Source organism: Halichoeres trimaculatus, unplaced genomic scaffold (genome assembly GCF_033239565.1).
Source record: "Halichoeres trimaculatus isolate MK-OKI-2021-1 unplaced genomic scaffold, fHalTri1.1 fHalTri1_scaffold_19, whole genome shotgun sequence".
Lineage (NCBI taxonomy): Eukaryota > Metazoa > Chordata > Actinopteri > Labriformes > Labridae > Halichoeres > Halichoeres trimaculatus.
The window spans coordinates 26,390,514-26,406,329 of NW_027437197.1; the positions used below are offsets into that span (position 1 = coordinate 26,390,514).

General features: G+C 38.3%; 1 protein-coding gene across 1 annotated transcript; it reads right to left on the reverse strand.

Annotated features, from left to right (window-relative positions):
• Positions 1-3,491: 3,491 nt before the first annotated feature.
• LOC141808045 (mannose-1-phosphate guanylyltransferase regulatory subunit alpha-A) lies at positions 3,492-13,467 on the reverse strand. The gene is made up of 12 exons (XM_074694353.1): positions 13,311-13,467; positions 12,247-12,344; positions 11,983-12,086; positions 10,799-10,991; positions 10,555-10,614; positions 10,308-10,438; positions 7,706-7,840; positions 5,674-5,771; positions 5,533-5,579; positions 5,335-5,427; positions 4,976-5,144; positions 3,492-4,580 (listed from the first exon to the last, which is right to left on the reverse strand). Exons 1-12 carry the CDS (start codon positions 13,348-13,350, stop codon positions 4,480-4,482), a joined length of 1,269 nt encoding a protein of 422 aa, XP_074550454.1. The 5' UTR covers positions 13,351-13,467; the 3' UTR covers positions 3,492-4,479.
• Between the last annotated feature and the right edge of the window lie 2,349 nt (positions 13,468-15,816).

Genomic DNA, 15,816 nt, shown 5'->3' on the forward strand with positions numbered 1-15,816 from the left:
CACATCAGCTCTAGTTAAACAGTGAAACCAAAAGGTTGTGGTACAAGGACTTACGCCACAGTGCTGCAGCTTTTATGAAGACCAACAGTGCCCTCTACTGGAGACAGAGGCACAGAGGCACAGCTACTTACTCTGACAAGGGTAAAGACGATGTACACAAGTTTAGGAACTGCCCTCAAGTTTATGTATTTATAAAATTTGAACCATCTTAAACATTTTTAGAACCTAACCTGCCGAACCCTTCCATGATATAAAGGCTGTCTCAGTGCCATCAGCAAGTGAAGATGCATATTAATAATCAAATAAACTCGGAAAAAATAATTCCAAATCTTTAAAAAAAATTGCATTAAACTGGCATGACTTGAGCTTTTTTTTTGTCAACCGCAGTTTATATTTACATCAATAATATCTAAAGAAAGTTCTGAGTAAAAGTGACTAAAGTGAGACAACAGTTTTCAGTTTCATCAATTTATTTGCACTTAAAAAATGTCTTTAAAGAGTTGCAAAATAAAGCAAACAAAACAAAATTAAGCCCTGTGTAATTCCATTTAATATGAAAAATAATGAGGTTTTAGATAAAAAAAGTTAAAAATCATACATTTTGACTAAAATGTATGTATTAAATTATTTCCTTATCGAGAAGTAAGGAATAAAAAATACAAAATTCATGTGATGTCTTGCTTGAATTGCTTTCCTGAGGTCATCCCACAGCATCTTAATCTGGCTGAGGTCAGGACTGTGGTCTGGGGCACTCCAGAAGGTGTGTTTTCCTGTTGATGATAGCATTCTGTTCAGGACCTGAGGCAGCAAAGTGGCCTTAAACCATGATTCCTCTTGCAACATGCTTCACAGCTGGGGTCAGGGTTTGATGTTGGTGTCCTGTGCTTTATTTCCTCTACACATCATGTTGTGTGTTCCTTCCAAACAACTCAACTCTGTTTCCATCCGTCTAAAGAACATTTTGTAGTGCTGTGGGACATTCAGGTGGTTTTTTGTGAACTTCAGACTTGCAGCAATGTTTTTTGGATGGCAGTGGCTTCATCTGTAGTATCCTCTCATGAAATTCATTATTGCTAATTGTTTAAAATATTGTAAACTTGTCAACAGAAATTTTAGCATGAGCCAGAGAATTGTATGAGTCTTCAAGTGTCATTCTAGGATTCTTATTCACCTCATTGAGCATTCTACACTGTGCTCTTTTAGTCATCTTTACAGGACAGCCACTCCTAGGAAGAGTAGCACATTGTCATTTAGACAACTATGATGATAACAAGAATAGCTCACAAGAGTTTAATTTAAAGGATGATACCTTGCCATTTTCCACGGATTCCTTGATCATAACCAAAATCACTTCTGTTCTTACATTAATAGCTACGGCATTGTCCTACCAAAAACAGAGCTTTCAGGCTGTCCATGCTTTTTTTTTTTGCTGTTTGTTTTAGTTGCATAATACTCACAGAAGTCACTACTTGATTGCATAATCATTGTTTTTTATGCAGCCATGCATCTTGGCATGCTCTCCACCAGCTTCTGACACTGTTCTGCTGTCACAGCAGCCCATTCCTGTTGCAAACATTCAGACAGATCTGCTTTGTTTTGGGGCTTGTGGTTCTGCATTTGGAGTTTGATGATGTTCCACAGGTTTTCACTTGGATGAAGATCTGGTGATTGAGTTGGCCTATGCAAGGTTTGAATGTTCAGGTTCTCCAACCAGGCTATAACTGACCTCGCCGTGTGGCAAGGGGCGTTGTCTTGTTGGAAAATCCAGTCATCTGAGTCAGGAAAGAGTTTTCCAGCTGATGGAAGAAGACCGTTTATAAAAGTAGCCCTGTATGTGACCTGGTTCATTCGCCCTTCACACAGTTTCATTTGCCCCGTTCCACCAATACTGAAACAACTCCAGATCATCACCTACCCACCCCCATGTTTTACTGTGGGGGACAGAAAGTCTGGTTTGTAGGCTTCTCCAAGCATCCTCCTAACCACTAAGTTGGCTGGAGTGGACATCAACTCCAAACTAGATCCACCACTGAAGACAACCTTCACCCAATCATCAACAGTCCAATCCTTGGGATCCCTAGCTAAGAGTAACCAGGTCTTCCTCTGCCACTTAACGAAGAGCTTCTTCCGCGCACTGTGTGACTCCAGACCAGCTTAAAGAAGTGACATTTCTCCACAGTGCCCACTTATCTTTAAGGTCTGGAGGTCTGGCGACAATTCCTGACACAGGAACAGATGAGGTCACATTCATGTGATGGTGTAGAAAGACGTTTCCCGCCTTGACCAGCTAGCACTTTGGTGGTACCATGTTCGGCTTGCTTTTTCTTTCTTATCATGGCTACCTGTCTCTCACCCATGCTGAATTCCAGCAGTGCCAAAATAGCTGCCCTTGTGGCTTCACATAATCCTTTTGTTTTAGGCATAATGTGAGAGCTGATAACTTCTGAGATGTGCTACAGCTTGAATGTAAGCAGGAAACCACTCTTGGCCTTTGCATGTGTATATAATCATAGAATGGTAAATACCTTTAAAGACTAATATCCTATATGAATTACTACATTAATTGATTATTAGTATCATATCATTGAGAAGGATGCATTTATGATTTCATTTTGTTACATCCCCAGCCTAGGGGTGCCCAGGACACAGAGCCCTCTCTGCTTGCCCAAACCCAACAAAGGCCAAAGAAACAGGTTATAAATTAGGACAGGAGTTTTATTAACTAACCGTGAGCACAGCCCAAAACAACAAACAACACGTTCCTATGAATCTAACCTTACCTGTGGAAAAGAACCAATGAAAAACAAATGACAAGTATCTTACCTAACTCAATCTACAAAAAACAGGAGAAAAGTACCAATCAAAAGAAAATGGGCTTCTCCCTCCTGAAAATTCGCCTTTTTGGCTTCACACAATTAATATCTCTCTAAGGCTTAACAAGGACATTCAGGCGGCACACGGCTCTTTGTTTGGCGTGGCAAGTCAGAGAGAGCGAGGGCGAGGCTTCCACTGGCTTTTAAAGATGGAGATGCCTGATCCCTCCAATTGAAGCTCTCCCCCCCCAAATCCCGTCCTCCAGCCGAGCACCAATCACAACGACCGTCCTCCATCTCCACCTGTTGGGCTCACTCACGCACACACACACAGGGGAGAGATACAACTAACAAAACATATACCAAAAAACAAATACATGACTGAGGGTCATGACAATTTACAGGCAATAACAGTAATACTGTAAGTTAAATTGTTAGTACAGCAGAATAAAACCAGTTTTCAAATGATTTGTTCAAAAAGTATTTTATTTGAAACTGTTGATTCAACATTTTTGGGTTTTTGTACAGTTCAACTTCCATGGGGCACATGCATGTGCCAAATTGAATATTGGGGGGGAAAGGACAAAATATATATATATATATATATATATATATATATATATATATATATATATATATATATATATATATATATATATATATATATATATATATTTTTTTTTTTTTTTTTTTTTTTTTTTTTCAACACATGGGCTTTTGCTTTAAGAAACAAACATCAACAATGAAAATAATCATGTCCTTATATACTAGCAAGTTCTGGCAGAAGATGGCCTGTTTCATCAATCCTCTTTTGATGTTTGACTTTAGGATAGATGTAAAAAAAAAAAAAAAGAACACAGATCAGTGGTATCTGTGTCCTGACTTTGTATCAGAACTAAAATCTCAGATCAGATCTATACAGTGCAACAACTGGAGGCTCCCTTCCTTCCTCTTTGAGGAAAGATACAGAACTTTTAGCAGCTTAAAGAAATGTATATTTCATTATCACATAAGTGTACATGTGTTCTACAGACATGTTGAGAATTGTTTCACACCGTTCAAAGAAACTAGATCATATTCTATTGACCTAAGTATCTGCAAAAATATGTTTCAGTAGAAACTGAATTTGAACTGTTTTAGCTTCAGCACCCAGTGATGCAAAAGAAACCAAGATACAGATGTTTTTTTTAACCAGCTTTCTCTCTCAACCTTACAAACTCATATCATAAAATCCCAACACAAGTCCAAAATGCAGATGTTGAAAGTTTAATTTCAATTGTTGTTATTGATGTGAGGGGTGCATAGTCTATCGAAATTTTCCTAAGGCTTTCGTCCAATAAACTTGTTGTAAACCAGTGAATTTACCCTTCATCAGAGAGCTTTTCAATTAGTAACCTCATTTGTGAACATATCACAAAGAGTCGAACTACTTTCATTAGTGGCAGAATAGTTTTTAGAGTTTTTAAAGGAGTTGGGCCTTAATAAGTAATGTAAAGCACATGTTAACTCGCTACAAACAACACATGAGACAGAGAGAAGAGACTTCACCTGAACATTTTGCTGCAGTTTCTAAACTTACATCTGACCTCTTTACAATAGCACAAACACATCTTTTTTTCCAGAATGGATCCTTCACTGGTTCAGGCAGAAGAGTAACAGAGATTTCCTACAGAATGATTTGGTTTTTGAAGCTGCGATTGAGATCTTTGTGTGGGAGGACAATTGAGTTGAGTATGATGACTTCAGAGGGGATGGTCACATTACAACCTGAGAAGAAGAGAAAAAGCTGTATTAAATCTTTATAGTACATTATGCATTATACTTAAGGCACGCAGGAGCTGATGTTTGCACCTACACTTATTTTTGCACAGAGGTGTCTTGAGTGGAAAGACAAGTTGGTTGAGTAGTCCAAACACAAACTGCACACCACAAAGGGCTTTTTTTTCTCAACAGCCAACATTTAGATAGAAACAGGAAAATGTTGCATCAGCTTTTAATTACAGAGAAAGACCCCTGAAACGTCCAGGGTGAAAATGCTGACATCAACATTGCTTAGAATGACTATTCAACAATTAATCAGAGCCAGATCCAGGGTTCAGAAGAGAACAGATGTGACTAAACATCTGTACTGACATGGCACCACATACAATGATCATGCTTACCCAGGATGGTGATTGAAGGTGTGAGTTTTCCCTCTCTGAAGAGGGTCTCGCTGTCGATCTTTGCATAGGGATCATTGGGGTTTGGATCACTTGGAGTCCCCTCAACTCTGGCCCACTTCCCTATGGTGCTGTCCCACCCAACAATGCTGTTTAAAACACAGCAATGATCCTACACAAGAAGAGTTAAAAGTTAGAGTTATGTCCTTACAACAGTGGGTGCAAGCGCTCATGGGAAACAGAGTCTTTATCCCAGAAAAACACTAGCATTTCCAGATAGTCCTCACAGCCCCTTTAAGAGGTTGGGGGCGTTGCATTCCTGTGTAACAGCCTGGACTGAAAGCTGTTTCCTGGGGTCTCACCTGTAGAGTTGCTCCATGAAGTATGATTGATTCTCGAACTCTGACTCCTTCACCAATAGTTACACCAGTGCCAATTGAAACATTGGGGCCCAGCTAAAAACATGAAGAAGAAGAAAATGTGCACCTGCATTTCACTTTGCCCCAGTCATGTGTCCATATTATCTACACATACACAGCTGTATGAATAAAGCTTCTTACCATAGCGGAGGGATCAATTTGGGCTGTAGGATGAATATACACATTGCCTAGGAGAATCAGCATGAATGGAATATGAGTTTTTGTCGCCAAAATGTGATGTGGCAGGTATGAACGAGGCTGGAAATAAATGATTGATTTTACCACTTATTTTGGGTCCCCCCTCCTTATTTGAGGCCAGTCTCTCAGGATGAGATGTGTGGTACTGGTTGAGGTACAATCGACTGGCATAAATGGCAGAGCTAGAGAGAAAAAATACAAAGAAATGAACTTGGTTAAGGCCTAACATTACATTCCAGCTGTATTTTACACTCCCTGTGGTCTGTGAGGTCAGGACATTCCTTATTTTGGAAATTCAGGGGAAAAGACTTAATTTAACAGGTAAAAGCAGACACTTCCACATGGCTTAAAGACTATCACTTTTCAGTCTTGAGAGCATGTGTTATTGTTTTAATGCTTTTTAAGATTTCTTCTAAAGTTGCACTGAAATATAGCAATCCCTTTAATAGTTGGGTTAATTAGCAAATACGACAAAGGTTCATCTCTTAAAAATAAACACATCAAACATGGACAATTTAAAATCTGAACTCAACTAATTTGTGCAAGTGGTTTGGACTTATGGTGCGTTCGAGGCAACCCGTAACTCGTATGTTTCCCAGTTGAAATCTCCGAGTTCCGACCTGAAAGCGTTCCAGGCAATTTACAACTTCGGTTTGAGCACAAGGAATTCTGGGATGTAAACAAACTAGCATGGCAGAAATTGGAAGATTTATGCTTTGGTCATTTCAATGACCAAAGGAGCCTGCAGGTTCTTATTTAAGTGAAACAGAGGAGGGGAAACGGCGCATGAGGTATTTACTTTATATAAAGTATATATATATATTATATGATATATATATTATAATATCATATTTCACAGTATATGTCATTATTTTAAAGTGTATTTTTTATTGATTAATGCACTGAACGTCAGAGTTGCTGCCAATGTGCAATGTGTGAACATCAGACTAGAAGTTTACACTTGTAGCCCAGTGATGATAGCTTTCTCTCTCTCGCTCTCTCTCTATTAGCTATTTCGTGTTAGCGACACATTTGTCCACCGTCTCGGACACATAACAGATTATAGTACACAATCGTGTGTGTAAATTGTGATTGCAACGTTGGAATTTACTTTACATTGTTGTAAAGTCTATTTCTCACTATGTGTCACGAGCAGCACCACCACATGCATAGAAGCTGCCATATTGTTTTGGCACAGATATGACGTCACAAGTGGTAACTTGGAGTACATCGATCACCCTTCCACAATGTATTTAAACAGTGATGGCAGAGGTTGCTTTAGTGAGGGACCATCAGTATCAGCTTAACTCATTTGTTAAAATTTGCTCATCGCTGCCCAACAGTGGGAGCTCTCTAATTACAGACAGAACAAGCCCCGAAAAAATAACTGAGAAAAAAAAAACTCCCACAATGGATTTTCCAAGTCCATGTCACGGCTAACGGCCAAGCTAGAATAATTTTAACTTTCTCTACAACCATGCCCCGGTGAACTTTCAGGATTTTTTTCTTTATTTATCACTGACCGTTCAGAAAATCTCAATTTGCCCATGCACCAGCTTCTATACTGATGACATGAAATTATCTCATTGAATTTTCTGATAATTCATTTGCACTGAAGGCCCAAACATTTCCTTGTTTTTGCAATGCAATCTCCTCTCTCAACTTTCAACACGCATTTGATGTGTTCTGTGCCAAGCACACCTGATGCTGACGTCCATAATTGGTTGCATCAAGTCTGCTTGGATAATTTAAAAATAGTATTTGCAATTAAAAGTGGCATTCTGAGTTAAAATTGGAGGTACCACTTGCAAAAATGAGTTATAATGAGCTACTTGAATTGTCTGTGTGTTTAATTTATTCATTGCATATAGCTGAAAGTTTGTACATTTTCTTATTAAAAACTAATTAGCCATGGGCTGTGGCATTTCTGAGTGTAACTGTATATAAATTAAAGTTTAGATCATCTGTGGTTTGGACTAACAAAGGTATACTTCTTCAAATATAGTCCAAGCTTAGTCAGACGCCCAACTGAATGTTTTTTTTTTTAACATTTACAATTACAAAAGTTTGTCAAAAAGAAATGTTTTCACTAGTTGACAGCATTTCTGACACTCACCCTGCAGATTTGATCTGGCTCCAGAAGCTGAGGGTTTTGTACACAAAGAGCTTGCCCTGTCCTGCAAGGGCAGTAAAAATGTCCTGCTCCAGCCTGATGGCCTCTCCTCGATGCCACCCGTTGGTTGGCTCCTCTCTGCAAGGGAAGAGCTAATCAGTTTGCATCACAAAGATATAATCTAAGACAGAAAAAACAACAACAGGACAAGACGAAGTGGTAATCAATTTTCCACAGTGGGTAAATCTAAAAAATAAGCAAGCTAAGTCTAAAAAAGGGAGGAAACAGTGGACAATATTTCAGTTATTGACATGAAAATAACTATGTTGAAATAAAATCCAAGACAAATTTGAGATTAGAAATAAAAACTTATAGAAAATCTAAAATGTTCAAAAAGTTGGGACTTTGCGGTTACACTGTTTTACTAGAGTGAAAAAAAAGTTTTTTTTTCTTCTCTAAACAGTTTTGTGAGTGAATTGCCCTGTGCTGTACTTCAGCCCATATGATATTATATAATAGCTGTAAGTGAAACTGTGTCACTGGTAAAAACACTGACAGTTTCACTGCTGGGATGATGCCAAGGCTGATTACTCAGTGATCCAAAACCTCGCCGTCTACATCTTACATATTAATGATGAAGTCTGAAATAGACATGATAAAAACATCCCAACACCCAAAGGGCAGAACCCCAAAAACAAACTTTAACAAAAATGAGGGTATATGTTAGAGGTAACCTGTAACAGTTCTATCAAGTATCTGCAAATGTTTTTTCTACATGTTTGCTGCTCAGTTTTAACATAATTAATGACATAAACTATGTGATCTGACTTGATACTGCTTTATATGGGGCCCTTGGCCTGTCATGCTAGGGTTCACTGCACCAAAGTGAATGTAACACAACAAGTAACAAAAAGTCTTCTGAAATCAGTCAAAGTATAAAGACCAGAGATAATATGAGGGTAAAAAAAAAATACACGCGATGAAACAGGTTAAATCTTTTCTTGCACTCATGCTTAACTGACTTGCAAAAAGCAATATGCCATTTCCGACAAACACAAAGCACGCTTGAAATTGATGCATTTTCTGCAGTTAAATGTAATGAAACACCACAAATAAGAGTTAATTTCTTGCAGAAATTATTATCTGAGGTTGCAGCATGTACTAGTACTTTGGAATTTAAAAAAGGTAACTTTACTTTAACCTTAAAGTGATCCTCCGGGATGGAACAAGTTGGGTCCTATCACAAGGTTTAGGGCAGAAATTACCCCTACAGCAGTGTTTTTGTGCAGCAGAAGCCCAGAGCGCGCGCACCAAACACCCCCTACCTGCTCCTCTGCCGGTTTCCTCTGCACTCAGACGGGGCCATATTTTACTTGACCAAAAATACAAATAAACGGACTCCCACTGAAAAAATCTGATTTCAGTCTGCATTCACGCTTTATTTAGAGAATTTTCAGCGCGTCACTTTCACACAAAAACACAGCTAAATAAGGCTCTAGTTCTCATCGTGTCTCTTCATCCTGGCAGACTACCTGCATTTGTTTATATCTGGCACGCCGCGCGCGGACTGATACACTAAGTGGCGAGCGCCTCGTAGCCAGCTGTGGCTCTGCAGCAGAGGTAGCACCGTTTTACAACACTATGGGAACCAGAGCCTTATTTAGCGGTGTTTTTGTGTGAATGCAGACCGATATCTGATTTTTTCAGTAGGAGTCCGTTTATTTGATTTTTGGTCAAGTAAAATATGGCCCCGTCTGAGTGCAGAGGAAACCGGCAGAGGAGCAGGGAGGGGGTGTTTGGTGCGTGCGCCCTGGGCTTCTGCTGCACAAAATCACTGCTGTAGGGGTAATTTCTGCCCTAAACCTTGTGATAGGACCCAACTTGTTCCATCCCGGAGTATCACTTTAATACCAAATTTGAAAATATAAGACAAGTCAACATTTTGAAAACTGTTTTTCTTTTTGTTTTAATCAATTGATTTTAGGATGAAGAAAGATTAAAAATAACTTAATTCACAGTTGATATTCTTTAACAAATACCAACATTTACAGTGATGAAACTCATCAATATTTGTTCACATTAAATATAAAATGTTAAAATTTCTTTTAATATTTTTTAAAAGTCTGTCTTGTACTTTTTGAACACACCTACCTCCTTTTTTTTATCTTTCAGCTAGGTTGTGTGAAGTATTTGTTCAGTAAGTGTAAATATCCCTCATATCCCTCAACTTGCAAAACTGAGCTCATTAAATGTCATAAAACATCATTTAGTCAACAGCTATATCAAACCATTTGCAAAACCGGTAAAACAAATTCAGAGAGAAAGGGAATGCAAGCCACAATCACAAAGCAACCAAGGCAATCTCAAACCTCACACAGGTGATCTCTGTACAGCTCACACCGTTTACTTTGTGCTCTAAAACTACGCCATGCAGCCTATCCACTTACCCATCATACGGATATCTGATGTTTGTGGAATGAGAACAATAACGGCAGAAAGGAAAAAGGAAAGGGAAAACAGACAAATGAAGAGAGACAAATAAAGGAAAAGATGGTTGAAACATGCAGTCTCAGACAGATCCCCATGTGGGATTATTTTAACTCACAACAACATGTCCTGTTGGTTCCTTTGGAAGATGGTGCCAATGTGCTGGAAGATGTCCGGGTTAAAAAGGTATATACCACAGTTTATGATGTCGCTCACAAACGTGCTTGGCTTTTCCACATAATGCAAGACCTGAGCAAAAAAAGAGATCAGTAATAGTCAAGACTGTTAAAATATAACAGAAATATGAACTCAGATAAGGCATACATATTATTATTACTATTATAATTTTTTTTATTTATTTTTACCTCATTTGTTTCTTCGTTTTCAACAATACAGCCGTAATTCATGGACTGCCTTCTGTTTGACTAAAAAGAGTGGAATTGCAATAACATTTAGAATTTATTAAGTTTTGAAAACAGATAACCAATATGCTGTGCTGTTATCATTATTATTATTTTACTGTGCATGGTGAGCTGCCTGGTAAAATCAAGAAATAAACTACATTTCATAAGATCTCCAAAGACATAGCAAGCATCAATGATATCTCACAGTTGTCCCGAGAATGACAAAACTGTTTGGTTCTCCATGTTCCTTCTGGAAGTTGAGCATCTCTTCGAGAGGAAATGCTGAGCAAACATCAGCGTTCAGAACGAAGAAAGCCTCTGGACTGCCAGAAACAATCTGATCTCTGAAGTGATAGATGCCCCCACCAGTACCCAGGGCTGCAAACTCCTGCAAATACCTATAAAAAAAATCACAACAATAACAGTTTATTTACAGCCACTGAACAATGGTTTACCACTGTGCATTAACAATGACTTTAAACAATCAAAAAATAAATAAATAGTCGTCAGCTTTTGGCCGACCAGAAACAGTGGAAATGGGATATAATGTTTTTGTGAAGTATCTGAAAATAATGAACATTAATCCCCATAAAACTGTGGTTATCTTTTCACTAAGTGAGAAAAAAGCTTTTTATATTTACGTTACTGCGAGTCCTGTTCACAGAGGCAGACATAACAAACAGCCATATTTGTCTACAGTAGATTTTGGGGGACAGAAAGAGCAAAATGTGTTTGTTTTTTTTTATCTGAGCCTGGCTGCCAGTCCTAAAATCTACCTGGAAGTCAGAGAAGAAGAGAGGGGGAGGTTGTTTTTTACAGTGGAAGAAGAAGACAGTGGTTGTTGTTGTTGTTGTTGTTGGAGATAGTATTTTTTTTGTTGTTTTGTCGGAAAGGATTGGTATTGAGAGTATGTTCTGATGAAGAATTTGATACGGGTATCACATGAGTGTAAATCCATCACATTTTAGTCCAAAAAGTTCAGGAAGAGATGAAGAGACAGCGAATGATTTGACAGTCAAAAGGTGTATCTGTCGTTTACTGTCCAACAGAACATGAGCTATCAGAGGGTGGTGAGGCTGTCATGGAGCTTTCTGCCTGTTGTTTCTCCAGCTATGAGACATGTCCCTCAGCATCAACACCATCAACATGATGATCAGAATAAATGAGGCCATCTTCAGGATCCTGTTTGATCTGCAAAGGCTGAGAGTCACTTGGTGATGAGATTTTTTAGGAACCGATGGAGTCTTTCTAAAATCTGAATGCTCCATGTCACTTAAATTCTAATTTCAGCACACTGCACCTCTAAGTAACTAGAGGTATTTCTACTAGTTTAATAATGAGGACAGGTGGAATGTTGTTTGTCTGGTTTTGAGTTTGCATTTTCTTTACCTGATGGATATTTTAAATTCCTGCTGTGCATTCATGAGGAACCTGGTCAGCTCTTCATTTGGCTGATAGAAGCCAATGAGCAAAATCTCCTTCATATTAGGTACCTTGTTAAAGAAGACATTTATTGTTACTTAACAACTTGATTTATAAATTAAATATTGCTAAGAGCAAAGGCAATGTGTATCTGTGTGTATTATGTTTTCAAGAAAAAGACTTGTCACATTTTACCCAAATCATACACTAATGAATTGCTTTGGATCTCACCTTGACGCATGCTTCAATATGATGTTGCAGCATGGGTACCCCAGCCACTGGAAACAAGGGTTTAGGAACTTCAAACGACAGTGGTCTGAACCTTGTACCTGGACAGTATAAAAGCACACAACTTGTTACTTGGTTAAAAATGGTGGTATTTTTGTTGTATTTCTGGTGTTGTAGTGCGCAGTAAATGTGAACATATCCCCTTTAGCTCAATTGCTTGTAATATCCTGCTCTCTACTTCATCAGTGAAAAGTTATTCCACAAATGTGCTGTTCTAATGACCATTATTTAGTGTCAATTCAGATATCATCAAAATATAGGAAGGTTGCAGGGCCCCAGACTAACTTTTTGTACTTGTTGCTGTGGTGCACCTGACTTTTTTAAGGGCACCTCAACTTTTCATTGCACCACCCTTAAACGTCATAAGATCACCTTTTTATTGCTCTCCATTTGAAGCACAATTACATGCAACATGTGTTTGAAGTACTTTACTAAACTGAAATGTAACATTTTAATCTCAAACATTTCAAAGTGAAATAAAATATTTAAAATGAAAAAGTCCCAGTGTTTTAAGTGTTTCACTGAACTAATCATTTTTTTTCCATAGAAGAATTTCTGATTTATCTGGTTAATAGCAACTTGTCTTTGGCGATGTTGTATGCAACGTTAAATTTGATTGTAAAAGGTCTGTACATGTAGTCCGATCATGAATTTATAATAAGTCCATCTGTAAAGAAAAAGGACAGCTTCCTCAGATGGTTTTGAGTGACACACTTGAATCCAGTCGTTTTCTAAATCAGCAGATTAAACGATCTGGGAGGGCATGTGTGCACTTGTAACTTGATCCTTTATTTTCAGAGGTTCTTCAGCACTTTTAAGTATCTAAAATCGCCTGTTATCTAAACTGTAATTCTTCTCTTACTTTAAGCTCGTCCTGTAGGTTATAGACGTCTGCCACGTCAATGATCAACCAGATCAACATGAATTGAACGGCTTTGATTCGTGTTAGCAAGCTTCGCTCTGACAGCGCTGACTCAAATAAAAACACCAGATGAGTAAATCCTCACCTTTCTGGGGCCCTCCGATTAAAATCACTGCCTTCAACATGCTGACAGGAAAGTGGGGGACTTCAACAGACGAGTGTTGTTGAAAGAAAATATGCTTCTGTTGGTACAAGTTTCCGCAATCGTCATCACATCCTGTTTGTGACTTGTAGGATGGATTCCAAAGCGTCACAAACAGTTGTCTCCTCTCTCCTCTCCTTTCTCCTCTCCTATCTCCTCTTCCCTCCCTGACACCGGAAGTACTTTCCGCCATGTTTTTTTCGTGTGGCTTCCCAAAGCGTCAGACGTCCTCGCAGGGGGGGCAGAGAGAGGAGCAAGAAATACGACAGCCCCCCCCTTTTTGATTAGATATTTCTTACAAATATAAGAAAAAAAAAATCAAAGGAAACAGCCCTCATCACATTTTACAGTGAATAATTCAGAAAAAAATAAAGTGTCGAATGAATGAATAAACTCCTAATAAGGACTTAATATAAGAAAAAAAATCAAATAAAAACAATGAATCAAAAATACAAGGACATATCATTTTTAGTTTTAATTCATTAGGAAATTTTCTTAAAATGTCACAAATTGTTTTTGCTATTTTTCCTTTTAACAAATTTCTAAGATTTAAGGTATAATTTAAATTCATTAATAGAAAAATAGAAGGTAAAACTGGGGGAAGACTTCAAAGGTTTGTTTTTATGTATAATTAATTTTGCTAGACACGGACTCACATTAATGCAGAGTTCATCAGTTTAGTTATCCATAATTATACCAAGTGTCACGTGAGGTTTGGCTTCATCTTAATACTGACTAAATTTTTTTTTAATATGATATACATCATCTCTGTAGATAGAAGGTGGAACTGATGAGACTTCCTTTATAGTTCATTAGTAGATGGATACTCAAAATGCATGAGTCACACTGCATGAGAAAAAGAACATGGTCAGAGGTTTCTAAGTCTAAGTCAAAGTGAAAGAAAGAAAGAAAGAAAGAAAGAAAGAAAGAAAGAAAGAAAGAAAGAAAGAAAGAAAGAAAGAAAAAAAAGCTTTTTCTTTTAGTTATGACTCTAAGACCCCTTGCATTAACAGAAATGAGGGACTGGACGTATTAAGTTTTTGTTCAATATTCCAGGTTCATAAAAAGGCTCTGGCAGTTCATGAAGGCACATGGGCCTCAGAACCCAGCCTTAAATCCATCCTTTCTCGCCTTCTCAGCCTTTGGCTACACTGTTTTTCCTGCTTGTCTATCTTCAGGTGGATGTGGAGATCTTTCCATGTGGGGTGGTCTTTGGTGGTACGCCAGAGTCCACTCTTGAAAGACCTTTCAGTGAAGTGCATGATGGCGTCGTTCAGTGTTCCTCAAGCCAAGACTGTGCACGGAGTCAACGGTGAGATCCATTCTGTCCTTCCAGGGTGGCACTTCTTCTGGGGATTTCTGTGACAACCTGTGTTTTCTTCTTTTTCTCACCTTAGGCCGTTCAAGCTTAAATTCTATCTTCTCTTATTCTTGCTCTCCATTTGAGGTCCACAGCTCTCCTCTCCAGCTGTTTCTTAATTTTCCAACTTTTTGCTTTTTTTCCCATCTTCGATTTCAGCCAAGTTAAACCCAATAGCTTTTGTGATGTTTGAAATGTGAAAAGTTATTCCTGGATAAAACCTGATGGTAGCAGCATGTCTAGACTCTGCTTTTGGTTGATGAGTGATAACTTCTTAAATGACATTACAGCCACCTCAATTTCCAAAGCACCCCTGACTGTTTATTGTCTTATTGATTTGGTTTTAGTATCAACAAAAGACTCTGGAAAATGAATGCTACTCTGCCACATTATGAAGCTGATTGTATTAAGGTTTGAGAAATTATAGGAGTTAATGAAAATAATTGTGCATTTGATAATGATAGAATTTCAGATGGGAATTTATTTAATTCAAAGTCAGAGAATTTACCGTAAAATTTAGTAAAGACGTTATCAACAAGAAAAAGGACTATGAAGGTCAATTGTTCCTGGAAATAAATCAGTGCTGTAATAAACCAAGTAGAAATGAGCAAGAGAAAACCAGGTTGATAGAATTACTGATTAAATTGTTGAAAAGAAAGCAATCATTTCCTAACTTGGACAACTTTTCTGTGTCTTTTGGGATTACTTCCATTTTAACTCCATTGTGGCTGTACCTCAGCTGTGTTGTGGTGTTGGCATTTGTGTTGTTGCTTTTGAAAATCGTCTGATACCTACTGGGCACCATACCACAAACTGGGACACATATTTTTGTTAGTGAACCATATAAAAATGGATTTTATGTAATATGCCCCCTTTCTACAGCTGGGATAGGCTCCAGCCAGCGTCCAATCAGAGAGTGATATTTCATATGGGGGCGTGTCTGTCAGTGAAAAGACTTCTGCAAAGCCGGCTCTCGTGTCTCCTCGATCATCGCTCCTCCGATCAGTCTCCTCCATCCTCTCTCCTCTGAGCACAATTATCGCTTTGGGACAGTCTTCAAAATGGCGACTGGGAAACTACTTCCGGTGT

Excerpts from the sequence above, each read along its gene's own strand:
- LOC141808045 (XM_074694353.1), bottom strand. The coding sequence starts at position 13,350 with ATGTTGAAGGCAGTGATTTTAATCGGAGGGCCCCAGAAAG. Across the intron at positions 5,772-7,705 it reads AGCCAGATCAAATCTGCAGG|CTCTGCCATTTATGCCAGTC; the intron begins GTGAGTGTCAGA and ends TTTTCTCTCTAG. Across the intron at positions 5,580-5,673 it reads GGGGGGACCCAAAATAAGTG|GCAATGTGTATATTCATCCT; the intron begins GTAAAATCAATC and ends TGATTCTCCTAG.